At 44.1% G+C, this 26,698-nt stretch overlaps 2 protein-coding genes across 32 annotated transcripts in view; both read right to left on the bottom strand.

The window, feature by feature from the left end:
- The window catches only part of LOC117654295 (gastrula zinc finger protein XlCGF49.1-like), a 346,548-nt gene that overhangs the window by 16,508 nt on the left and 303,342 nt on the right, over positions 1–26,698 (bottom strand). The gene's annotated exons all lie outside the window — the stretch shown is intronic.
- On the bottom strand, positions 1,669–26,414 carry LOC117654308. Of its 16 annotated transcripts, XM_034400888.1 has the most exons (4): positions 10,807–10,889; positions 3,053–3,138; positions 1,954–2,019; positions 1,669–1,802 (listed from the first exon to the last, which is right to left on the bottom strand). In XM_034400888.1, exons 1-4 carry the CDS (start codon positions 10,837–10,839, stop codon positions 1,724–1,726), a joined length of 264 nt encoding a protein of 87 aa, XP_034256779.1. In that variant the 5' UTR covers positions 10,840–10,889; the 3' UTR covers positions 1,669–1,723. The 16 variants fall into 16 exon arrangements, 8 of the variants coding, with proteins under 8 accessions (XP_034256779.1, XP_034256776.1, XP_034256777.1 ...); XR_004588297.1 differs by lacking the exon at positions 10,807–10,889 and adding an exon at positions 16,847–16,952 and having other exon boundaries at positions 1,669–2,019; XR_004588301.1 differs by lacking the exon at positions 10,807–10,889 and adding an exon at positions 4,231–4,406 and having other exon boundaries at positions 1,669–2,019; positions 3,043–3,138.

Raw genomic sequence — 26,698 nt, 5'->3', positions numbered from 1 at the left:
AATTTTTTAAAAACTTGATTGTTCTTTTTAGGCACGAAGTAGCCTTATAGCATGAGAGAAGGGCGCCCTGGAGTCCCAGCTTTTTCGGGCCGGGACGCCGCCTGGCCGAGGTTTGCACCACTTTGCGGCTAAACGGCTCATCGCACAACATTTCTGACTAGCTCAGAAGATTCAGGAAGGTTTTTTACGTGCCCCGGCGTCGTTACATTTTGATTTGGTCAACCGGGGACCGAACGCGGCGAGCCTGAAGGGCGGCAGTGTGGCGCGGCTGAGGGTCCGCAGAGGCTGGCTGCCTGATGGCTGGCCGCCGGCTTCTCCGTATTATTGCACGGCAGGGTAAGGGATGTTTCAGGCGTTTCAGTCAGCAATTGGGTAAAAATACATGTTTGAGTTTTCTTTTTCAGTGCCAGCAGATTTGACAGCGCGCTTCAACGGCATTTTAGAATTAATCTGAAGGCATACCATAGTCAATGACATTGAAGATAGAGGTTAGTAGTGTTGAAGAAGATACTTTTGTTTATCTGGCCAAAGGGCAGTATCTTTTTGGTATGCCTTCAGATTTATGCCAAAATGCCGTCGAAACGTGCTGTCAAATTTGCTGGGACTGACCAAGAAAACTCAAACGTGTATTTTTACCGAAATGCTGACTGAAACGCCTGAAACATCCCTTACCCTGCCGTGCAATAATAACTAACAACAACAACACCCACCCCCACGTGTAGATATCACGGCGAGGTGGCGGGGTGTAGTACTGGTCCAATCGCCCAGAGCGCGCTGCCTGTCCCACTCTTCAGGGGCAAGGTAGGCCACCCTGTCGTCACTAGTGCGTTGCAGGTCTGCTGGTTGTTGGCCTACCTGACAGGCGCTTGGGTCCCCTGACCATAGAAAAGCGACCCGGAAACTTGCTTTGAGCCGAAAACACCTTAGAGAGCGTCCAGTGTGGCATCGAGTGCGGCCGTCACTACAATTTAGTGAAATACGTGGTTGCAGGGGTTCACGAAAATGGCTCGTTCTCGGGAACGAAGCCGAACACATTTTTTGATTAACATTTTCGTTTAGGGAAGGGTTTAAGCTATCTTTTAAGCCCAGATTGGTATAAATCGGTTGAGGATCTACGCAATGGCGCTAATTTGAATACTTCACTAAAGTTTTAAAGTTATAAAAAGTTTTTGGACATAAAAACTTCAAAGACAAAAAAGATTCAGTTTTTCATCCTCTTTCCAAATCTGGTCTCGGACTTGACCTACGACCAATGGTTGCTGAGATATTGCCCTCCAAAGTTGCGTTGTTCCAATATTTAGCAAAAACGTAAATTGGCCATAGCCTAGCCCCTTGGGGGCCGGACCCCAAACCAAGTACCGATTATTTCATGAGACCATAGGGGTAACAAACCCTGAAAACGAGAACCGGATCGGAGCCCATGGTGGCTAAGGCCTGGTTGACTTCACATGGAATGTCCCACCTGCAGCAGCGCCTCCGGGGCTCGGATCGGATTTGCTGCTACCGGGCAGGGACGCCCAAGGAGGCTGCGTACCGAATTTGGTCAAGATCGGAGCACGGGAAGTTCTCGCACAGCATGCATGATACTATGTACCCGTCCCTCCGGCATTTATTTTTCAATAAATACACCGGACGGGCCAAAAAACCTAGGTGTTATAACTTACCTGGCAGGTTCCTCGGGCCAGTGCTTCTAACGCAGCCACCCCTGCCGTACTGCCGGCCTTCAGGTACAGGTAGACGCGGCCAACCGCTGGCACAAGTCGAACGATGGTGCGTATAAGCCCCGTGTTGACATTCGAATGCTTGCGTGGGAAAAACCCTTCATAATCATCACCAACATCATCATTTGTCCCCCACAGATCGCGGTGCTGCCACACAGCCTTCTCCAGTATGGCGTGGCTCCATCGTCGGCACACCAACCGGAGCGGCAACAGCTGAGCCGAGGGTACGTACGACAGGATCCACTGGAAAAGCTCGTCCGGTAGACCGTCCATGTCTCGGGCGATGAAGAACCAGCAACTGTAACAACGAATCAGACATGCGTAATGACACACCAATCCCCGCACGACAGGAACAGATCCCGATTTTCCTGGGAATTTACAGTGAAGACATGGGCGATTCCCGGGGAGAGTTCCCGGAAAAGCCAGGAACCGTTTCCACCGTGCGACGTCGTCCAATTTCAACCAAATTTGGAAAAACGTCACAAATTTTAGTATTTAAAATGACTCTACTATGATGAATGCAGCCTAGTGAACTCGCCAGTTTTAGTCATTAATCAAGTTACAGAATCAGTACATCTCCATCACCTCATTGATTTGTCTAGACCGTCTGTACTAGTCAACTACGGAACGTGTGTACTCGATTTCTGTAGACGATTACAGTAGTTTAGGTGGAGCAAGTACGGACGTTCCGTGTACCTCTCCGTGCCTGCGTCCTCTGTTCTTCTCTGCGTTTTACGAGGAAAAATATACTTTAGTAATTTTTTCCAGTGACGTCCAAAATGATCAAACATAAAAAAAATCACGTGCATTCAAGATTAGAATTAAAGGCGTCATCGAAAAAGCCTGTGAAAGATCATTAGCAAGGGAACGGTGCACTCTGAAAACCTTACAAACTATCTAAAGAATTATGAAGTTAAGTTGCTTGCCAAAACAAAGCACTTTGAGCATACGTAAGCTTACAAAAAAAACTTACTTCGTCACGAACTAATGTTTCGTGCTACAAATTAAGTAGTTTTAACCTCACGTTACGTAAGCACTCTCATTCCAGGATCACGTTGAGTTGAAATGAGTGTGGGAAAATGTCACTTATCTTTGAGCACTGTGTCACATTCGTTTGGGTGTAAATAAGCTTATTGATGGCTGATACACATTCAAACGAATGTGAATGTGTCACAATGCCCAAAGAAACGTGTCATTTTGACGAATTCATTTCAACGAGATGTCACCTTCCTGGAATGAAGGAGAGTTCAGAATACTTTCGTAAGGCTTCGAGCGTATGATGTAAGATCTCTTCAGCATGACCTCCCACATGTCTACTCACACTCACTCACCAACTGCGGAGACAAGACGGTGGAGCACGGCTCGGCGTAGCTGAGTGCTGGCGAGTGGATCCAGGTGTACGCAGGAAACCGTTCCGCTGAGACAACAGAGCCAAATCAAACGCAAGTAGGTGGGGCACGGGCACGGCTTAGCGTAACTGGGTAGGGACGAGTGGACCTAGGTGAACGTATGGAACCGTTCCGATCAAACCAGAGAGCCAAATCAATAGGGTACTTTCGTAGATCCTGAACCGGAAGCAAACAGACGCCATGTTGGCGGAAGTAGATCAAAACTTGACATGGAAAAGAGACGATAGTCAAATGTATTGGCCACACTGAACATGATGGTCGTTTGATACTTATTTCCAGTGCATTTGTGTTCCTCGGGCAATATTTGTAGAGACTGGTCCGATTTGGAGATCCCAAAGAGAGGTTAGGTTCCGGCCAATATGGCGTCTGCTTGCTTCCGGTTAAGGATCGACGAAAGTACCCTATCGCAAGTATACGATAACAGAGCCGGGCGGGATCGGCGTGGGCTCTAGCGGGCTTCACGCTTAAATCGCCAAACCCAGTAAAAGCCCGGCACACGTAGAGTCCACTCGCTTACGTAGGAGTCCAACCCACGAAAAGCCCCCACTCCAAACGACAAAGCCCACTCGAGCCCATGCACGTTCCGTAGTGGACTTTTCAAACCCACTAGCCTGAATTGGGCTGCTGCCGTCTGCCCGCCCCGCTCCTCCCCTCGCTGAGCCTGTCATAAAACGTCCCGACAGGTGCTACACTGCAAAAAATTCTGTGGTTTGGCACGGAAAATGTACGGAAAAATGGGGTACAGACGGGTACGGACCTTCTGTACTGGTTCTCTGTGGTCCCTATAAGGATTTCATGTAAGCGGGTACAGAAAACATGTACAGAACCTCCGTGGTTGGCAAGGTACGGACACTCCAAATCCAGTGGCAAGTTTCCTCGCCACTGGAGTGGCGTCTTTTCCAAAGCGCCAAGATTTGGCGTTCCCATCCCTGATTTCCGGATTCCACGCCAAATTTTGGCGCTCCACAGAGAGCGCCAAATTTTGGCGCTCCACAGAGAGCGCCAAAATTTGGCGTTCCATTCCCCAGAGCACCACAGACCAGAACGCCAAAATTTGGCGCTGCAAAAGAAATGGAATAATTTGGCTTAGAAAGCAATACCCGTTCACAGAAAAATAAATGTGCATATGTTACAGTTAATGTCCGGTCCCCGGTCAAAACGCGTTTTAACTAGTTAAAACGCGGATTAACTGGCCGGGCCGGGTAAAACTGATATTAAGAATAATTTGATGTAAAATTCGGCTTTTACCTAGGTAGAACGGGTAATGACTAGGCAAAACGGGAATAAACTGGGCAAAACGGGAATTAACTGGTCAAAACGGGAATTAACTGGTCTAAAATTCACTGGGTAAAAGGTGTGGGCAGGTAAATACCAGTCATTTGTTGGAGCACGAGGTACTGCCGTGACACTTCGAGTTGCAGAGTACTCCTAAAAGGCGGCATTTGCATTTGCTGGAAGCTTTGCACCCTTTTCGGCAGTTGCACCGGACATAGCCCTGGCCACCTGTCATGCTCTGTGCAGTGGCCATGGACCGCAGTGCTATGCGTTTGTCTAGTGGGACGTCGGGCCTGCCTCACCTCCAAGCTCTCTTCCCTCTCGAGTTTACCAATCAGGTGTAACGGGAAAGAGGTTCCCAGGCCCAGGTTTCATGGGAACGCCGAACAGCGCCTCATAGGGAGAACGGCCGATGCCCTGATGGTGGCGCCTGTTTTTCATGTTTGCCACGAACTTCAGACCCTCAGACCAGCTGGTTGTATTGTGGTCCCTCATCCAGGTTATCAGTATGTCTTGCACGTCCCGATTCGCCCTCTCAACACTCCCCTGGCTTTGCGAATGTCTCGGGGTGCCTGGAGTTGTAACATGATTAATTGTAAAGTTATTACTAAGAGGGAATACCTTGTCTTGACAGAACGCTCACCATGCACGATTTTCAATTCAGGCCACATTTCTTGCAATGAGTTGATGATAGCATTGGCAAATTCTCGGCCATTGTCCGACTGGAGGATAGAAGGAGCACCGAATTCAAGGAAAATGGGGACCAGTTCAACAGCGACGTGCTCGGCTTTTTTTCGGCGTATTGGGCGCAAGTGCACAAATTTTGTGAGGTGGTCTTGCAGCACCATTATGAACCTGAAGTCCCCATCTGCACTTGTTTGCATATCAATCAGGTCCACTTGCGCTCGGGCATTCATCTCCTTATGAATAATCGGCCTCACCGTTACCCCTTTCTTCTGTGTACCGTGAAATGGGGTAATTTCGGACACTCGGTGTAATTTCGGACAACTCTGCCCGGAAGCATTGCGTTGATGCTCCCATCTAACGGCCAACTTGGAGGCTTGTCCCGTTGCGCGCATCGCATCGGCCACACTTAAAACCATCTGATCAATCACCCGGAGGTCAAATCTGGGGCAAACTTCAGGAGAAAGAGTGGTTTTTGTATTTAACCATTTTTACCTAAATTCGCTGTATGCGTAAAAACTTTGACTGGCAAGCCGAAACTGTTCATGGGCGGTTCATGAGGGGATTGTTTGTCGATTCAATCATGTTAAGAGCATACTGTGTCAAATTTTCAATCACCTGGGTCAAATAGTATGGTTTATATAGGCTCAAAACTGAAAAAATGTTACTTTACGGGGTAATTTCGGACATACAAACGTCACGTCAGGGAGAGTTGGTATGCCCTGAACACTTCCAATTTCGCAGGGTTTGAATGGTGGAAGCTGAAGAGCTCTTCTAAAAGTTGAAGATAATCCAATAACAACGATATTCCCCAATAGTTACAGCGGTTGCTTTGTAAACTTCGAATTTCATAAAAATGGGGCAAAGCTACATCTTTAATATTTAGTTTTATGTGTATATCCTACGTTAGTGTCAACGACTGTTTTGTGATTGATTTTCTTTCATGTGACATGAGAGTTGGACTTGGCGAATGGCTGCATAGCTCGCCGGTTTACTATGCAACGCTTTCCACTGAGCCCCTGTATCTTCCTAATCGTACATACGACACGACTACATGCCCTTCATATGCATGTATGTGATCGTATGTAATCTTGTAGAGGAAGATTAAAGATTCACTTTCGCGTAATAAAGTATGTCCCGAGTTGCCTAAGAAAGCTAATCGGTCAAAGATTAAACAATAGAAGCGTTCTAAATGGCTCTTCTAGTTCCACCCACTATTCCTGAAATCGAACTACATAGGGTAAACTATACAGTTACCGTCAGTTTAAGAGCATCGCCTTCTTTTCAAGGGCCTCTAGGGTAGGTTTTGACACTTAGACCCGTGCGACTTGTTCCAGACACCTCAGAAGGATCTAGACAACGAAGTGGCTGACAAAGATTTCACTAAAAACTTTTTGTGGCGCTCTTATTTAACCTGAGAAAAAGGTTACCAAAAAAACACAGTAATCGGCAGCCAAAATACAGTTATCGGCACCCTTTATGACAGTTATCGGCACCCCTTGTTAAAAAGGCAAAACATGACCGAAAGTGACGAAAATTTCTAACAGTCGTCACAGACACTCTATATCACCCCTTGACATGTCATGAACCCCCTCTCTCTTCTGTTATGCCTCTTGCGCCCTTCATTTTAGACTCGCGGACAACTAGCACCATGAGCTGCGAAAAAACAACCTCTCAAAGCGCCGAGGAGGATATTTCGTAAATCACGTAGATCACTGGGAAATAGTGGTCCGATTTCATTCAAATTTGGCAGGGGTCTTCCTACGGTCATAATGCATCAGAATATTAACTCCCGGATGACGCCCGAAACACCAGTGCAGTTTGAGGCCACCCTGACGATAACTGTGTTTGAGGTGATTTCTCTGGTGCAGTTATCGGCACCCCCCGAATGAGGGCAAGCAAGAGGAATTTCTATGCACCAAGCACAGTATGCCTTCTTCAATAGATGGGGAGAAGGAACCTGGCAAAGAGAATAGTTTTTTCCGGCCCACATTCACGAACTTAACGAAAGATTGAACCCCTGTTCCTAGCATGGAAGATAAGAACGGGCGGCCGAAGCAGCCTCATTCTGCACTTGACAAGAAACGTGGCTCTGTTGGCTGACATGCTCAATCAAACGCGATGCTGTCTCGGTCCTGCATGCTCAAAAGGTGTCTCTAGCGACCTGCATTGGCCGCATCACTAACGGACGCGTACTTGCAGAGCAGGACCCAATCATTCGCCGAGATGACGATAACTGTACCCCTGCCGATAACTGTATAGTTTACCCTATGAGTGCAAAAAACATGCCTTCAAATTATGTATGAGTGACCACCCCTACCTTACCTTTACATCTAAACCCTTACGAATTTCTCATATAATCATATAAGCACTTTAGAAAGAGACAGTGATCGATTTTGGGACCAAAATCAGAACGAAAAGTCGTTTTTTCCAGGGGTGTCCGAAATTACCCCAAAACACGGGGTAATTTCGGACACTGCTTCGGACCCTCCACTGTAAAAACGGTGAGGTGCGGATATTTGAAATAAGCGCCAAATCGAAGCTAAAGGTGCGTAGATGATAAATTTTAACCCTCAAGTCCATGACAGCACCACGACTTTCACAATTTCAAAAAAACCTATCAAAAGTGTCCGAAGTTACCCCGTTTCACGGTACTCTCCTTCAGAAGGCACTGCTCGCAATTCTCCTTGAAGCAGAGCAGCATCTTCTGTGACAGATTCACGTACTTGCCTTCCTTCGAGTCGTACTTCATTTTGTCACGACCACCGTGCCCCGTGGCCTCGTGAATTTCACGGCACGCTTCATACAGGTCCTCGGTGTGTACGTAAAACCGAGGCTGGCTCGCCCCCTTAAGTGGCACAATCAGTTTCTCCTCTCCGTCAATTTCAATCACCGCGTACTTTGCTAGGCGCCGGTAGTCCTTTGTGGTCTTCTTTGTCTTTTTAATTTTGGCCTCCTTAACTTCTTGGATTAACTTGTCGTATGCTTGAGGGGTGAGGAATTTTGAATTTTTACCTTTTGTGGCCGAGATCTGCCAGTTCAAATTTTTCTTTGCTGCTTGCCATTTTTAGAATTTTTCCAGAATTATGAGGTCGGTTTATTACTTGAAATTTTGAGTCGAAAACAGCCGCGGACCTGTTACCCCAGTTACACCACCCTTCCCGCGACAATGGTACCGTGACACTCTACTGCCCGACCCGGAAAAGAAACGGTCGGTTTATTCCCGTTTTACCCAGTTAACAGCCGAATAATAATAATAAAATAAAATAAATAATTTCTATATCAGTTTTACCCGGCCCGGCCAGTTAATCCGCGTTTTAGCTAGTTAAAACGCGTTTTGACCGGGGACCGGACATTAACTGTAACACATACAATAGTTTTCAGTGCTTAGGATCCCTAGTTCAAATCACAGCAATTATACTATGAAAAGTAGAACTGGACCAGTAAAATACAAGACCTGCATCTGTATTTTCAGGTTACGTGTCAATGCCGCTGACCAACTATTGAATCACTTTGGTTTGGCCAGCGATTCCTGAGACACTGGGAAAATGGTACTCACATCAACACAAAACGCTGGATATCACTGAGTCACTCTCTCTTGATAAGGGGTTGACACAGCAAGGGGTCTCAGTCCATTCTCAAACCAGGAAGACTTGAGCTAGCATGTTATTCGCACTCAATATGTTATTTGCACTCGACGGTGCGAATAACATGTTATTTGCACTCAAAATGTTATTCGCACTCCAATGTTATTCGCACTCAACAGGTTGGTGCGCATAAGCATAAGCAATCAACAAAAGCTTAACAATAAAAACAGTAAACATGGCTACTCCTCTTAGACAAACGAAACATTCAAATTGTTACTTTTGTGTGCATTTCGTTCGCTACGGTCAACGATAGTCTATGTCTGTCATGTTTTATCGTGTCGCAGTACTTTCAAAAGGCCTGAGTGCTCTCGGGCCATTTCAAAACTATTCAAGTGTTGTGCTGTGGAAGATTTAGGGAGCGGCGTGGCGCGGCAGGGCCAGGCTAGGGCTCTGAGGCTAGCTCAAGTCTTCCTGGTTTGAGAATGGACTGAGACCCCTTGCTGTGTCAACCCCTTATCAAGACACTCTCAGCCGTTTACTGACTATTTCTCATCAGCAGACGTATTTCTGTAAGCAACCATAATACTTAGTATTAAGTTCTTAAATACTTAAAAATTTCTTTGTAATTTACTAAGAAAACGGTAATATCAGTACAGTAATTAGCAATTGCTAAGTAATACTGACAAAAAATACTAAGTATTATGGTTGCTTACAGAAATGCGTAAGCTAATGAGAAAAAGTCAGTAAAAGGCTGAGAGTGGAGAGAGTGACTCAGTGATATCCAGCGTTTTGTGTTGATGTGAGTACCATTTTCCCAGTGTCTCAGGAATCGCTGGCCAAACCAAAGTGATTCAATAGTTGGTCAGCGGCATTGACACGTAACCTGAAAATACAGATGCAGGTCTTGTATTTTACTGGTCCAGTTCTACTTTTCATAGTATAATTGCTGTGATTTGAACTAGGGATCCTAAGCACTGAAAACTATTGTATGCACATTTATTTTTCTGTGAACGGGTATTGCTTTCCAAGCCAAATTATTCCATTTCTTTTGCAGCGCCAAATTTTGGCGTTCTGGTCTGTGGTGCTCTGGGGAATGGAACGCCAAATTTTGGCGCTCTCTGTGGAGCGCCAAAATTTGGCGTGGAATCCGGAAACCAGGGATGGGAACGCCAAATCTTGGCGCTTTGGAAAAGACGCCACTCCAGTGGCAAGGAAACTTGCCACTGGATTTGGAGTGGACGGTCCAGGTAAAACATTGACCAGACATGTTCCGTGAAATTTCTGTACTTTTTTCTATCAGTGTACAGCTAGCCTCTAGTGGACAGAGGTTGGCCCTACAGACGCTCAATAGGCTTGAGACGCCCATGTGGGCTCCGCCCTGCACGAAATGGAGCAGGGACCCCGTCCCCAACTCAAGGAATTAAACTGTATAGTTTGTTGAGTCAAAGTTAGCGGGACAAGGACCAACACTCCACAAAAAATGTCCGGTCAACGCCGTTAATTTATTACCAATGTTTGCTGTTATGCAATTCACGGCGTTTGCTGTGAACTAGTTCACGGCGTTCATTGTGATCTCGGTTACAGTGTTCACTGTGATCTGGCCACAGTAAGCGCCGTGAATTGGAGCCTGATTTGCAGTACTTCGGTGCTCAGCGGCGTCACACTCACAGTGTTTACTGTAGACCAGATCCCAGTGAACACCGTGAACAAGATCACAGTAAATCGCGTGAACAGATCACAGTGAACGCTGTGAATTGACCTACAGTGAAAACTGGTAATAAATTAACGGCATTGACAGGACATTTCGAGGGGTCCTATTCAAAAGATCTTATCTGGGCGTTCCCCCCAAGACAATCTTATCTTAAACGCTGGCGAATTTCACCCAGTTTGATCATTTGATACAGCTACAAACCAATATTATATGTTATAAACTTCACTGAAATGTGAAGATGAAAGACCAAATAAACCTAAAGTGCATGTAGAAATATATTCCGCTTACTCTCGTACCCGTCCCAAATGGTCAAACTTAGTGAAATTCACCTGTGTTTAAGATAAGATTGTCTTCGGGGGAACGCCCAGATAAGATCTTTTGAATAGGACCCCTCGATTTTTGGTAGAGTGAAAGAAAACCTTAAACAGCCGACTCTTTTCAGGAGGTCTCATTTCCGGTCATTATAAGGGATTGATCCCTTTGTAAGGTGCAGGTTCCGGCGTATCTTGGGGACTGTTTGCCCAGGGGGTGGCAACGCTGTACACTTATTCTGACGCCATGTTCGCCCCCCCCCCCCCCTTAAATCATGGAACTTTTCAAAGAGTTACTCCCTGAGCCCTGCAAAGGAATCGCATGAAACTTGAGTGCGGCATGAAGTTAAAAGGTAATATTAACGTAATAACAAAACGTGAGCACACTTACGATCATTTCATCCCTTGAAACCGCATCGCAAAAACAAGAGAAAAATGGGGTTTCGCTGAAAACGCTACAAGAAAAGTGCTTACTTCTATTTTCAAGACTTTAATCTTGGAAAGTTTTTGAGTCTTTGAGCTTGAACCGGGCCTAAACACTTCCTCAATTCATATATTATCGTAATAACAAAACAGCTTAGCTTTACTGGACTTAGTACTTCAAATCTCGTCGAAGTAAATTTATGTGCAAGGGGGGGTCGAACATGGCGTCAAGAAAGAAAGATGTAGGGTGTTAACCACACTTATAATGTCACAAAAAATAGACCTGCATAGCAGAGGCTCGCCGGCCCGCCAACTTTGACTGAATCAACTATATAGGAAGCCTGTACCGGATGCCTTAAGGTGCCATCCATAACCAGAAAGAAAAAGGGAAAAAACCGTGTTTCTTTGGATGCGCCGCATAGTGATACCGTGAATTACGCTCTCGACGCCGTTGCTGACTTTTTGCTTAACAGACACTTCCACCAGAGCGCCGAGTGAAGAACAAGAGGAAGATATGGTACCGGAACCAGTTCCCACAAACGTCTTATTTGTAGGTTTTTACGGTTTTAAATGATGAAACTCGTCTTTGTCTAGTTTAAAACAATTTTTAGAACCCAAATGAGCGATTCTCACGTTACGGGGTAGTTTCGTTTCTTCTGACTCCTGTGCCCAAACGAGCGCAGATATCGACATGGGGTTTGTTTCTGATGTTAGGGAGGGCCATTGCCCACTAAACGCACACATTTCGAAAAGTTCACGTTCGTTGGATTGGTCTACGTAGCGTTTGGAATACCCTAAATGTAACTTCCGTGATTGTCCAAAGAGAACATACTCGAACTTTCCGCCCCCAGTGTGGCGGTGTGGTTCGAAAATGCTGCCAACTGTCGATGGGGATTCGAAGCTTGGCATGTCTCGAGCTAATTTCAACCGAAGACCAACACGCCAGACTTCTTTCAAAGGTACTTATGCTGCAACGAAAAATGTCCTCCGTGTATTCAATTTCACTACACTAATTTCGAAAAGGCAGGTCTGGACTTCTCCCCAAGCCAAACTTTTAACTTTCCATGACACAAGCCATCAAAGTGGAGTCCCTGGGATATAATTGCATGGGTCACGGAAATCTAAGATGCTGTACACGGTCTCAAAGCGGGCTAGAGCATTATAAAATGGCGTGTATCAACAATTACCTGTAACTTCCGTGGCACCCTTTACCCAATGTTGCAGCAGCACTAGGTGAAAAAAATTTCCGCTGAAATGTCGGGCTTAGAGTATCATTTGACCCTGGAACGACTTTTAAGCCACAGCAAGCCCGAGTCAGCCGTTAAAGCCGATTTTCACACTTTGTAACTTCCGTGATAACGTAATTTCCGTGATCAAAACACCCACTACACTCTAAATGTCTTACAATGAAATTTGACCTATGTTATTCGTATGTTACAGTGAATTCGGCGCAAGCATAATACGAAGCAATGTTTCTTCGTAATACGAATCTTTTTAGCTTTTTCATTGTAAGATACAAAGAAAAACCTACGTAGTACGAAGAAAAACCACCTTCGTATTATGCTTGCGCCATTTCCTTCGTATTATGGGAAATTTCTTCGTAAGACATTTAGAGTGTAAAACGTGTGGGAATACCTTATGGCTCATGTTTTTAGGAAGGTAGTACAAGGTCTTTACTATAAATACCATTGCCATAACTCTAGTATCATCCAGGACCCCAATAATCAGAAAAACTTAATTGGATATTTTTCACTTTCGGCAAATCAGAGACGCCAAAACCACCCCGAAACGTGAGAATCGCTCAAATGAACTCATTGGCTGAGCGATAACGAAGCCCGTTACTCCAGTGCGGTTGAAAAGTTTTGTCTGACTGTCTGTGTGTACACTACTCCTCCTGAACGGCTCGGCCGATCTGGCTGAGATTTTGCAGGCTTATTAGGTATGTTCTTGGCCCGGCACACGCGAAATTTCACTATCGTAGCTCACGTGATTCAGTTTTTATAGGCGAAAAACATCTAAAAAACGGCGAAAAATCGAGTTTTCTGCAGGCAGATCACTTCTGTCTTAAAGAAAGGGGGGTCTGGGGGGCCCAGTCCCAACAAGTTAAAAAGTTTCAAGGGTCAAGATCGTGTTATCTGTAGATGAAGCAACTCTATCTAGAATGAACGGGGTCTGGGGGCCCCCGGGTGGAAGGATCTGCAGTTAAAACTATATGACAAAACAGGAGTTTTTCTGTTGTAAAATGTATTGTTTTAAGTTAAAAAAAAATTAAAAAATTAAGAAGTTAAAAGTAACTTCTAAGAGAAAAAAAATTGTAGTTAAACTGTAGTTAACTGCAGTAAAACTGCAGTTTAACTATGCAAAAACTACCAGTTATTTGGAACAACTATAGTTTCTCCCTCATTTTCGTGCTAGTTAAACTACAGTCAAACTGCAGTTCAACCTTAGTTTCGAACAACTTTAAAGCCATTTGAAATAACTAGAAAGAGAGTAGTGAGGGTTCAGTTTCTGAAAAGAGAGTGAAAATTCAAAATACAGCCTCAGCCCTGTTATGAAGTTGCCACCTTAGGTGTTTACAACCTTAGGTGTTAGTGAGTGGAGTCACCTCCTTTCGGAGTTGATAACTCGTAAAAATTTACTTCGCATCGCGGACTGATGCACTAGGGGGCACAGCGATCGGAACCTAACCAAACTACGACCCGTAGCCGTACGCGAGAGGAAAGTTGTACTCAAAGTTATTTCCCTAATATTCCACCTATCGAGGTCAAACCTTTTGTGGTAGAGTCATAGCATCTCAAATATTTGCCCTGCACAGAGTTTGATCCAAAAATATTCCTCTGATCGGCTGCAAGAACACTTTTAACTCGAAGACGTAAATGATGCGACACTAGCGCCACCTAGCGGATGATGCACTAAGTGTCCATTTTTGCGGTAGTCAATATGTTTTGCTCCAACTTCACTCAACGAAAGTGTTATTTAATACTACTAGCATGTAATATTATGTTTATTTTAAAAAGGATATATGAAGGACTTAACAGAATTACTTTGATTTAGATTTAATAAAAAAAATTCAAAACTAAAAATTTTTCTACACCTTCTAAACTACAAGCAATTTTAGAGTAATCCTATGTAAAGTTGTAGTCCTCTTCATGACAAACTTGCATTTTATGACCAATTTTAATTTTTAACTGTCAGTATATAAAATGTAAGCGCAAAATATTTTGGACCTTTGCAACAAGTCAGTTTACGTAAACTTGTCGCAGACTTTGGGTTACTTTGTCTCTTTAGGGAGGCTAACTTTAAAAAAGGGGAAACTTGCATAAATTTTTAAACAGCGATCAACTATACCATTTAAAGTAAAGCCAACTGTATTAGGTATAAACCTTAAACGTTAGGTTTTAACCTGATACTTTTTTTAAACGGAGACGACAAAAAATTCAACGTAAACCTCAACTGCTTTAAAAGCAATGAAGCAGCCACTGTAATTCTGAGTTCCCCTAGTGGTATGTAACTTTTACTTGATACAACTAGGAGATTGCATAAGAAGTATGGAAACGTACTAGTTTTGAGACATAACTATCAACGTTAGTATGTCGATAAGAGAATATGTTTAAAATACATACCAAGTACGGAAACATACTAGATGAGAGACAGTTTTTGAATATTTATTTTCAGCAGTTGCTTTACTTCCAGAAATGGATATTAAGTAAATTGTAACTGAAACTTAAACTGAACCTCCAACTGAACTTCAAATCAACACTAAAACTGCATTGTGGATTGACAGAAAACTACTATTTCAACTGCAAAGTGGAATTGTATTTAGTCTTCAGTTTCTTTTTAAAACTAACTTTAGTTCGGGAACTGCAGTTTTGGTACTGTAGTTGAAACTACAGTTTAACTAAAGATCCTTCCACCCGGCAACAAGTAAGAAGTAACTGATGATATGGACAAGCCAATGCCTGCCGAAGGCAGGCTAGCGCCGCAGGCCAAGGTAGGGTAACGTGCCCAGTGATGGCCAGGGTACCAGTGATGGCCACTTCACACTTTGCGCTCACTTTCCATCCAGGCGAGATTAGTTAAAGAATTGAGCTTTTGAGGTTTTGTACTGTCACCTATTGGCAACACAACGCCGAAAAAATTTCAGCTTTTTAGTGTTGTGGACGGCCGCACGGCCGCAGCGCGCTGAACACTGCGTTCTCAGCCGGTCGAACGTTGCTTTCCTTACCGGCCCAGATTAGCGCAGGCTTTGACGGCGTCGCTTGTCATTTGTGAATATGAGGTCCGTGGAAGAGAAACATCACGTCAGAAGAATCGAAAGAGGGCAAGTTAACCATAGCATGCAAGTTTTTTTGAAATTTCGTTACATTTGAGGGAAAAGGGGTGGTGGCCAGTACTGGGCAGGCAAAACAGTGCACAGCCAGTGATGGCCACACTAGTGTTTTGAAGCAGACTTTGCAACGAGTGATGCGACGCCGTGCATGTCCGTCTAGTTTGTTGCCTGAAATATCTTGGTTTTGACCTGGCATCTCACTCCGCCTGCCTCATGGGGACCTGAATTCACGGTACCACGGAAACTGTTTAGACTCCGTACGTACAATAAGTTTTGTTTTTAAGTCAAAATTTTAAATATGCGATAGAAACAATTCGATTTCAGAAACGTATTCACCTCAACAAGATGAACAAAAAATGTAAAGCATGTTTTAGGTTCAGGCTTGATTTTCAGAAGTTATCGGCCTTGAAACAGGAAAAAAGATGCATTTTGTGCCTTTTTCCACTTTGGACACCGATAAACCTTTGAATTTGAAGTCTGTACCTATAACATGCTTAACATTACATGTTCACCTTCTCGAGATCAAATCATTTCGGAAACCAAATCTTTTCTATCGCAAACTTGAAATTTTAACTTGAATTCTATATTTATGGTATAAGTAGATTCCCAGGGTAGGTTCCCAGGGTTACACTGATTTCCGTTTCCTAAGACACAGTGACCCCTGTAGCTTCGAACAAGGTGCAAACCAGCTGAAATTGGGTTCAATAACTGTCAAAAACGAAAACAAAGCGCTCAAACCCTAGTGTGGCCATCACTGGGCCGGGACCCTGGCTATCACTGGGCAAAAGGTGGCCATCACTGGGCAAACTGTACTGATAGTTTGGTTAATTTTTTCTCAAAGAATAAATTTTATTTTGCTGGTTTCTAGCCTTGGGAACCTTTACTCTATCCTTCTTTTATGTTCCTGAAAATTTTCATACCGGTACGACGTGCGGGACACTTAGTAAAGGGGTTAAAGGCGCATCAGTGCGCTAAAAGTGGCCATCACTGGGCACCTTACCCTAGGTACGCCAGGCGCGGATTGGAGGAACAGGCCGCGAGACATCGTAAAGCCTGTTACGACGAGACGCGGTCTGGCGTAAACCTACCTTGTAATATGAACAAATAAGCTCCTTTTATGGACTGTTTCCGGCTTTTGTTATTCTTCTTGTTCTTCACTCGGCGCTCTGGTGGAAGTGTCTATTTGTCAGAACTTATGCAGGCAATTCCTGCAACCATAATATGTTCTTTTCGTTTCTTTAAGAACTACACTGCCAAAAGTCAGGGTCTGATACGGAGCATGCTACGGCGTTCCGTTTACCTTTTGAAATGGTGGACGTCTGCCTTACCACTTCTCTCATAAGAGCCTGTGCTCTGGAAAGCGAGGTACGGAAATGTAACGGAAAATGTACGTACCGCTAATTTTAGGCCGGAGTTAGCCGTTTGGGTGTCTCCATTGTGAAGAAGTCCAAAATGCTTTACGGACCGCGAGAAACAAACGTTCCGTAACGCAAAGTTCTATTACTAAACGCATGCACTGTTAAAAATCCAGCCGTTTTAGAATGGAAAATTCGTGCAAAGTTTCAAAACGACTACTGATGTTCTCAAACGGCAAATCTCTGTTTTAAAACAAAAAATTCTGGAACAAAATTTCACCATTTGGTAATGAAAAATGCGTTTTCAAAACAAAAATATGTTTGGAAACATCATTTGCACAACGTCTTTTTCTGATATATCCATTAAAAGTGGGCTTTGTTTTAAAAATGTGCGTTATTTTTTCCGTTTGTAAATCGTGCGAGCCATTCCTACCTTTTTTCGTCATTTTCACCGACCTGGTTTCAGTTACTGACGGCATTACAATTCGAAATGGTCATCCGACATGTTGTATAGCATAAGACACTCTCAGGTTAGACCAAATATTCCTCGTTTCGCGGTAAAAAGCAAAAGTATTTTGGCTGCTTACGGCTGAACCGCTCTGTTTGAGAACGGAAGTTTTTTAACAGTGCGAACCAGGCTCTCCGTCTCCGTATGGATACGGACGGATACGGACTGGTCGTTACACGATATCCGTTTCAGAACCTTTGAGTAACGAAACGTCCGTTTCTCACGGTGCGTGAAGCATTTTGTACTATTTCACTTACGGAAAACCCAAACGGCAAACTCCGATTTAACATAAGCGGTACATTTTCCGTTAAGTTTCCGTACCACGCTCTTGTGGGAGACGTCCGTATCATCATTTCAGGGGGTAAAACGGAGCGCCGTAGCATGCTCCGTATCAGACCCTAACTTTTGGCCGTGCACTCAGGAATTATTAAATATGATATTGAAAATAATTTTACAAAGGGAATCAGTCGTACTTTTACTTAGAAAATTCTAAGTATTGTCGTTGCTTCAACGAATCCGTACTTAATGCATCAAGCATATACCGATGGGCCCAATGAACAAAGACCGATGTCCTTTGGGTCGCTCGAACAAAGTCCGATCTCCTTTGGATTGCTCGAACAAAGTCCGATCTCCTTTGGATTGCTCGAACAAAGACCGATCTCCATTTCCTAACCTTTCAACGCGTTCATTTTGAAGTCCCAGAACAGCCTTTACGTTTTGATTCCACCCAAATGAGTTTCAGATAATCATTCTCAAATATGTTGGGAACAAAACCTTCTAACTATTGTTTGAGTTGGATGTCTGTTGCGAGAACTTCAAGATAAGAAGCGGCGAATGCAGAAATGGATGGCAAAAGCATGGCGAGAAACGAACGCTCGTGTGAATCTCCGTTCTCTTGTGTGCATGTCACGTGGTTGGGAACACGCCATCACAAACAGTAGCTGCATTCCCGCGGCACCGGCAGGATGCGGTCGCCTGGGCCCTGGCGGCCCCGCTGCGTCACCCTCCTCGTGCTGGCCGAACTATTGATCCAGCTCCACGCTGCAAACAGGGTAACCAACTGTCACCCACCCAATGAAAAACAGAAAAAAAATCATTCCATTTTTGGATTTGATCGTGACGATACAGACTACCAATTTAGACCAAAACATTATGTTACGGCGGACACCTAAAACTTGGGGGGGAAATGGGACACTTTCTAATCTTGACGAGTTTTGGCATTTTAAAACGTCCTACAATGACATGTTTATTCTTTGAGGTGTCTAGTATTCCATTTTTCATACGGCGCGACAATGACTGCTCATAGAAATGGGAATTAAGAAATCAAGTAGAATTGGCAATTATGGGTTTTCTAAAGATTGGAAAAATTTGCCGCAGAGGTTATCTAATTAGAACACTTCAGAACCCCCCATAAACAGAAAAGTAAAGTATTGTAGTGTTTTGGAAAGCTAAAAGATCGAGGATTTCGATCCACCAACTCATTTTGGCATCAATGCATTCGTTAACTTGCAATTGTAGAATTTTCCGGTGGGGTAAGAATGGGACACCACATTGGGGAAGAATGGGACACTCCTGGGGTAAAAATGGGACACTTGGTTAATGGTAAATTGTGGCCTTTGGGGAGAAAATTTTCAAAGTTGTTCGAATTGAATTCTCTGAACGGAAACAGATTGGCCTCGACAATACAATCTTAAAATGTCGACACATGTTATGGGTTTGGACGGATTTTTAAAAATTTAATGGGTTTTGAAATTACCAAATAGTCGCAAAAGGTCAAATTGCACCCAAGTTCTTTTGAAGTACAACGCCTTTTCATTATTCATCCGAAACTGTGGCATGTGATGACATTTATTGTTCCTCGTGTTGAGACGGATCGAATTTTATAAAGTGGTGTCTATTTGGAAAACTTTGAGGCCTGTTTTACCACTGCTAAGCCCCTGCCCCATTTTTACCCCAGCGTGTCCCATTCTTACCCCAAACTTACAAGTCCGAATTTTCATAGTTTATTTAACACAACTTCAAAATTAAATGACTTTTTGATCTTATTTTAACGTTAAATGGTGCGGAACAGAGTACACTAAAAGCATTAGAAACACTCCAACTCGCCATTGCAGAGTTGTGGAAACCTTATTATTCAAACTGTCCTATTATTACCCCAACTGACCCTATTTCTGGCCAAAATATTAATCAAATTTAATTATTCTTGCTAAAAATGGTTTTGACAGTCTCCTGGTGGCGGTGGAAGGTATTCCGAATTTTCCCTTCGATGTAATAAAAACTAAGGGGGGTAGATTTCTCCGGATTTCTCCCGGTTAGAACCTTAAGAGGGGAAGGGTGTGAATTTTTTAATTTTCCATGCGTTTTCTGCTTCTTTTTCTGAAATGGTCACACTACACAGTAAATCGAAATAGCAGAATCCGTAATGATTCGGCACAGAAACCGCCAGGAAATGATTCTGAATTTAGTAGTCACAGAAAGTGGCCTAGGCTCACAGAAACTGCTGAAAGGCTACGGTTCCGCTGGCCAACCCAACCTCACTGTCTCTGGACGCTTTTGTTGTTTTGGACATTATTGACATCTTTTGATGCGAATGCATGCTTTTTCTTGCATTGACACGTCTTTAAAGTATTTTTTTTGCTTACGCGGTACATCTACTTTCTTTATTTCCAGTAATGTAAGACCTCAAAGTCGCGAGGTGGAGTGAAATTCGCTCAGGGAATCTTAATTGACGATTACAGTGATTGTTGCCCGGATTCCGTCGCCTATGTGCAGAATGGGTTTGACATTGGTGGTTTTGCTGCAAAACCGCCACAAATCGTTACCTGTCGATTTCTGCGATTCAGGGCTCTCAGTCCACACCACTACAGATTGTGCCATTTCAATTTATTGTGTACCCTGCACTGCCAATCCAAGTGTGAGACAGTCTCACACTATTTAGTGCGAACCACGATGTCTCACGGTTACAAGTGTGAGGCATATGTGTCCCACGCTTGCAAGTGTGAGACACGGTATGTCTCACACTTGCAAGCGTGAGATCCGGTTTGTCTCACACTTACGAGCGTGGATCATGTGGCATTAGACCGCAGGGAACCATAGGAAGTGAGTGTGGGACAAACCGTGTCTCACACTTGTAAGTATGAGACAAATGATGTAAATGAGGTCTCACACTTGCAAGCGTGGGACACAGGTGCCTCACACTGTAAAAAAAAATCTGAAATTTCAGACAAAATTTGACTGAAGTTAATTAACAGTAAGGGGTTCTGAAATTTCAGACCATTTCGGCGGTCTGAAAATTTAGAATAGGGTGGTCTCAAAGTTTAGAATTGGGAGGTCTCAAAGTTAAGATTTAGGTGGTCTGAATTATTTATTAGACACGGCCAGTCTGAAGAAAATTCAGACAAAAACACAAAATTGTAACGTTGAACCTTCACTCCATAGCGAGAGAAGTCTTTGATAGAACTTGCGCGTAACTTATCGGCCGTTCTCTTTACTCGGACACTCCGAATATCTTGGTATTCGAACCATCGAATCCTCGCTCGTCGGCTTTGCGGGTTATCCATTACACCACGGGTCCGCTCTGAGAGCACGGCTGCAGGATGCCGATGACTCCAAGCGCGCTCGCTGGACGCTGGGAGGCCACAAATAAACAAACCAAGCGCGTGTTGCGGGAGTTAAACTGCGGACAATTTGGGCTGTTCGTGAATATTTAAGATTCTGTATCGAGCGCTCAAATATTGCGGTTAAATTTGGTCAAATGAAGCAACCAGTCTGACATTTCAGAACAATACGTCTCCCGTTTCAGACCCATGGTCTGAAAATACACAACCAGTTTGAAATTAAAGATCAATCGGTCTTCCTTTTCAGGAGAATAGTCTGAAAAAGGGATTCAGACTACATGGTCTTGTACTTGGTCTGAATTTTCAGTCACCCCTGTCAGACTTTTTGTCTGGATGGTCTGAATTTGCTTTTAAGACTGCGAAAGTCTTTAATTTCATCCGAGGATTCTTCTTTCGAATACTTCTGGTCTTAATTCAGAAATGAGACCACCAGGTCTTACAAAATTGGTCTGAATTTTAAGATTTTTTTTAACAGTGACACTTGCAAGCGTGAGACATCGTGGTTCGCACTAAATAGTCTGAGACTGTCTCACACTTGGCGTGGCCGTGTAATCAGTAATCCTGTGTACACTCCTGAGCTGAGTGGTGGACCCGATCGGTAGACGGACAGATTCACAGCTCAGCCTTCCAGTTAAATACGCGAGACTTTTGATTCATGTCAAATCTGGTCAAATCAAATTTGGTTCTCACCGAGTAATGGTAAGCCACAGAATGCGAAGACATTTTTGTTTCGCCAAATTTTGGTCATCAGCCTTGCCATTTAATTTTCAGTGCCCAGCTCGCAGTTGCCTACCTTCACGGTATTAGTCGTAGATCGATTCTGAGAGCACCACACCGAGAATGAAAAAGTCATGACCAATACCCAATTTTTGGGCGATGTATACTTTATCACCCAAATTTGGGCGAGGTATACTTTACTACCCAAATTTGGGCGAGGTATACTTTACTACCCAAATTCGGGCGAGGATTGTTTCCTCGCCCAAATTTGGGTGAGGAAGGGTTTATCAGCTACCTACATGGCTTCATAGTTTTATGACCCAAACTTGGGCGAGGAAACCTTCCCCACCCAAATTTGGGTGATTAAGAATTCCTTGCCCAAAATTTCAGTCATTGTCATGACTCTTTCATTCTCAGTGAACGTGTTCCTAAGTTAATTTTGCATGGCAGAGTCAATTTTCAGCCACCTTGATCAAAAATTACGTCCCATCTTAAAACTGCTCAAAATAGGGTAACGTGCCCAGTGATGGCCAGGGTACCAGTGATGGCCACTTCACACTTTGCGCTCACTTTCCATCCAGGCGAGATTAGTTAAAGAATTGAGCTTTTGAGGTTTTGTACTGTCACCTATTGGCAACACAACGCCGAAAAAATTTCAGCTTTTTAGTGTTGTGGACGGCCGCACGGCCGCAGCGCGCTGAACACTGCGTTCTCAGCCGGTCGAACGTTGCTTTCCTTACCGGCCCAGATTAGCGCAGGCTTTGACGGCGTCGCTTGTCATTTGTGAATATGAGGTCCGTGGAAGAGAAACATCACGTCAGAAGAATCGAAAGAGGGCAAGTTAACCATAGCATGCAAGTTTTTTTGAAATTTCGTTACATTTGAGGGAAAAGGGGTGGTGGCCAGTACTGGGCAGGCAAAACAGTGCACAGCCAGTGATGGCCACACTAGTGTTTTGAAGCAGACTTTGCAACGAGTGATGCGACGCCGTGCATGTCCGTCTAGTTTGTTGCCTGAAATATCTTGGTTTTGACCTGGCATCTCACTCCGCCTGCCTCATGGGGACCTGAATTCACGGTACCACGGAAACTGTTTAGACTCCGTACGTACAATAAGTTTTGTTTTTAAGTCAAAATTTTAAATATGCGATAGAAACAATTCGATTTCAGAAACGTATTCACCTCAACAAGATGAACAAAAATGTAAAGCATGTTTTAGGTTCAGGCTTGATTTTCAGAAGTTATCGGCCTTGAAACAGGAAAAAAGATGCATTTTGTGCCTTTTTCCACTTTGGACACCGATAAACCTTTGAATTTGAAGTCTGTACCTATAACATGCTTAACATTACATGTTCACCTTCTCGAGATCAAATCATTTCGGAAACCAAATCTTTTCTATCGCAAACTTGAAATTTTAACTTGAATTCTATATTTATGGTATAAGTAGATTCCCAGGGTAGGTTCCCAGGGTTACACTGATTTCCGTTTCCTAAGACACAGTGACCCCTGTAGCTTCGAACAAGGTGCAAACCAGCTGAAATTGGGTTCAATAACTGTCAAAAACGAAAACAAAGCGCTCAAACCCTAGTGTGGCCATCACTGGGCCGGGACCCTGGCTATCACTGGGCAAAAGGTGGCCATCACTGGGCAAACTGTACTGATAGTTTGGTTAATTTTTTCTCAAAGAATAAATTTTATTTTGCTGGTTTCTAGCCTTGGGAACCTTTACTCTATCCTTCTTTTATGTTCCTGAAAATTTTCATACCGGTACGACGTGCGGGACACTTAGTAAAGGGGTTAAAGGCGCATCAGTGCGCTAAAAGTGGCCATCACTGGGCACCTTACCCTACCCAGCTTTTTGGCGACAAAAAAGAAAGTTAGGTGTAACTCAGCCAAGAAGGCTCCGAGCCACCAAATAAATTATTTTTGGACAACTATTAAGGTCAGCAATCCCGTGGAAATCTAAAGGGGTCACTGTAAGGACCTGTCCTTATTAAATGAATCTCTGGGTGTATCGTAACTCCCTAATGCAATTGTATAGAGCTATGAGATTGAGTTCGACAGCGCCGAGTGTATCTACGACCACAACTACTTCGGCGAGGGCACAGGCATGTTCTTGCGTCCAAAGGACAAGTCCGGGCACTCGCAGATCTCCTCTGTCAAGGACATTATAAAGGAACTGCCAAACGACACCATGGTGAGTGCGTGTTAGATCTTACACTCTAAATGTCTTACAATGAAATTTGACCTATGTTATTCGTAAGTTACAGTGAATTCGGCGCAAGCATAATACGAAGGAATATTCCTTCCTTAAATCGAATCTTTTCAGCTTTTTCATTGTAAGACACGAAGAAAAACCTTCGTATTATGCTTGCGCCATTTCCGTCGTCTTATGGGAAATTTCTTCGTAAGACATTTAGAGTGAACCGGTCCTTCGCTCTCCTTGCGCAAGTGTACTAGTTTCGGGCTAGTGAGACTTCGGGTCAATAGGAATACGGCGACATTCGTTAAAATGCGACTTGGTATGATAGGCGTTTCGGGTTAGTGGGTATCAATTTTCAAATAAACAAGTCAATCGATTTTTTTGTCCTAAATAATCGATTTTTTAAGGTGTTGAATTGGTTTTTCGATTTCCGAGTCTCCCTTTCTAAATTAATTGCGTTTTTTTTTTGTTTTTTTTTGGCTGAGCGATAGCGAAGCCCTTGCCGTGTTTGGGGGCGCCGAAAGGCGGCTGGTCGTGCGTCTGTGCTCCGGGTGGTCCGTGGTGTCCAAAACAACAAAAGCGTCCAGAGACACAGTGACGTTAGGTTGGCCAGCGAGACCGTAACCCCGTAGCAGTTTCTGTGAGCTCATGCCAGTTTCTGTGACTACCAAATACTGGCGGTTTCTGTGCCGTACCGTAACGGATTCTGCCATTTCAATTAACTTAGCAAATTCACCACAGTTTGATTTCTGTGAGAGCGCCGAATAAGAGAACACTGAAAATCAAATAGTGATACACACTGCAGGAAATAACCACAACAAAAGTACACAAATTTCTGGCAAATTTTTTATCAGGAATTTAGTGTACTTTCAAAGTACAACAATTGTTGTACAAAGTACAATGGAACCGGCATGAGGAGTGCTGTGTCAGTCCAGGGCTCGTTGTGGTTTGTACAATTCTCGTTGTACTTTCTACAATCCCTGTTGTACTTTTTTTGTACAGTTTCTGTTGTACTTTTGTGGTACTATCTACACTTTTTCTTGCAGTGCATCATACTCTCTGATGGGTGAGACAGAACAGTCTCACCGAAAAAGGGTGTTACTAAAATGTCGTAACATGAAACAATGTTCGCTAAGGGTTAAGGGTTGCAAGTACTTCCAAATGCATAGTCGAGAAGCTACAAAAATAACGCGTATCCTTTTGTAAAGAAGTCATTAGGTTTGGGTTATGCATAACTTTGAGGGGGGGGGGGGTTAGGGTGGGGTGAAAGAGTGCACAAGGGTTACTCCGGGAGACACGCGGAATCCGACCGCCCCGAGTGGAGGGTCGTGGGCTACCCACCGCGGCCGGAGGATTGATAGTCGCATACTGGGACCCACCTTGCAAAATGTGATACCGGGATGCCACTTGGCACACTTGTTATTGGCTGAGCGATAGCGAAGCCTGTTACTCCAGTGGGGTTGAAAAATTTTTCCTGCCCAGGGTTCACACCGGTCAGGGAAATCAGGGAAGTCATGGAAAAGTCAGGGAAAAGAAAATGGGCACTGGAAGTCAGGGAAAGTCAGGGAAATTCGATTTTGGTCAGGGAAAATTTGAAAAGTTCGTCAAAGTATGGAGTTTGAACGCCGCACTTGTGGCAGCTGAATGCAACTAACTCTAGAAATGCAGATAAAATTTGTAAATAAAGTCAGGGAAAATAGGCAATTTTTTCACTGGATATCAGGGAAAAGTCAGGGAAAACGAAAAAGGGAATCTGGTGTGAACCCTGCTGCCTGTCTGTCTGTCTGTCTGTCTGCGTGTGTGTGTACACTACTCCTCCTGAACGGCTCGGCCGATCTGGCTGAGATTTTGCAGGCTTACTAGGTATGTTCTTGGCTCAGCACACGCGAAATTTCACCATCCTAGCTCAACTGGTTTGGTTTTTAAAGCCGAAAAACACTTAAAAAACGGCGAAAAATCGAGTTTTCTGTAGGCAAATCGCCTCTGTCTTGAAGAAAGGGGGGTCTGTGGGCCCCCCAGCCAGGACAAGTGAAAAAGCTACAAGGGTCAAGATCGCGTTATCTGCAGATGAAGCAACTCCATCTAGAATGAAGGGGGGTCTGGGGGGCGGAGCCCCCCAGCATGCAACAAGTTAGGAAAATCGACGATGGAGAAGCCATTGCCTGCCGAAGGCAGGCTAGCGCCGCAGGCCAAGGTAGGTGCGCCAGGCGCGGATTGGAGAAACAGGCAGCGAGACATCGCGAAGCCTGTTACGACAAGACGCGGTCTGGCGTAAACCTACCTTGTACTAAGCTCAAGGATCATTTTCAGAGGTGGAGCGACATCAACAGCTCCGGCCGAGGCGTCGCGCCCGGTAGGTAGGCCAGGGTTGTAACCATGGACTACGTACCGGCGCGACACATTTTGGATGACAGTGAGACATTAAAGTATGCGTTTGTTCAACAGATGGATACAAGTCTTTACGAGATGCACCAGAAGAGGTACATTCAAAGCTTCATCAAGTACCGCACCAACATGTGTGACTACTTACGCAAGGAGAATAGGCCCATATTTAGAAATTTGAAGACATATTACAAGTTCCCTCCCTCATGTCCGCTTGTGGTGAGTTGAAATGAAGAAGTGCGTGGTACAAGTTAAACATTGTGAAAACTTCAAAAAAAATTCAGAAGCTTTGTAGAAACACGATGATCTTTCTTTCGCAGGGTTATTACAAGTATGACAATCGGAGGTTCGAAGACCTTCAACCACCAATTTTCCCTGGTCCAGACAATTGGAAGATAGTCATCGGCATGACTTCCGAGGGAAAGTCTTTGATAAAGGAAACGATCACGTTTCACATTGAACGGCT

This window comes from Thrips palmi, unplaced genomic scaffold, assembly GCF_012932325.1.
Source record: "Thrips palmi isolate BJ-2018 unplaced genomic scaffold, TpBJ-2018v1 HiC_scaffold_10, whole genome shotgun sequence".
Taxonomy (NCBI): domain Eukaryota; kingdom Metazoa; phylum Arthropoda; class Insecta; order Thysanoptera; family Thripidae; genus Thrips; species Thrips palmi.
Note: the sequence above shows the minus strand (reverse complement) of the source record. Positions and strands in the feature narration are given on the sequence as shown.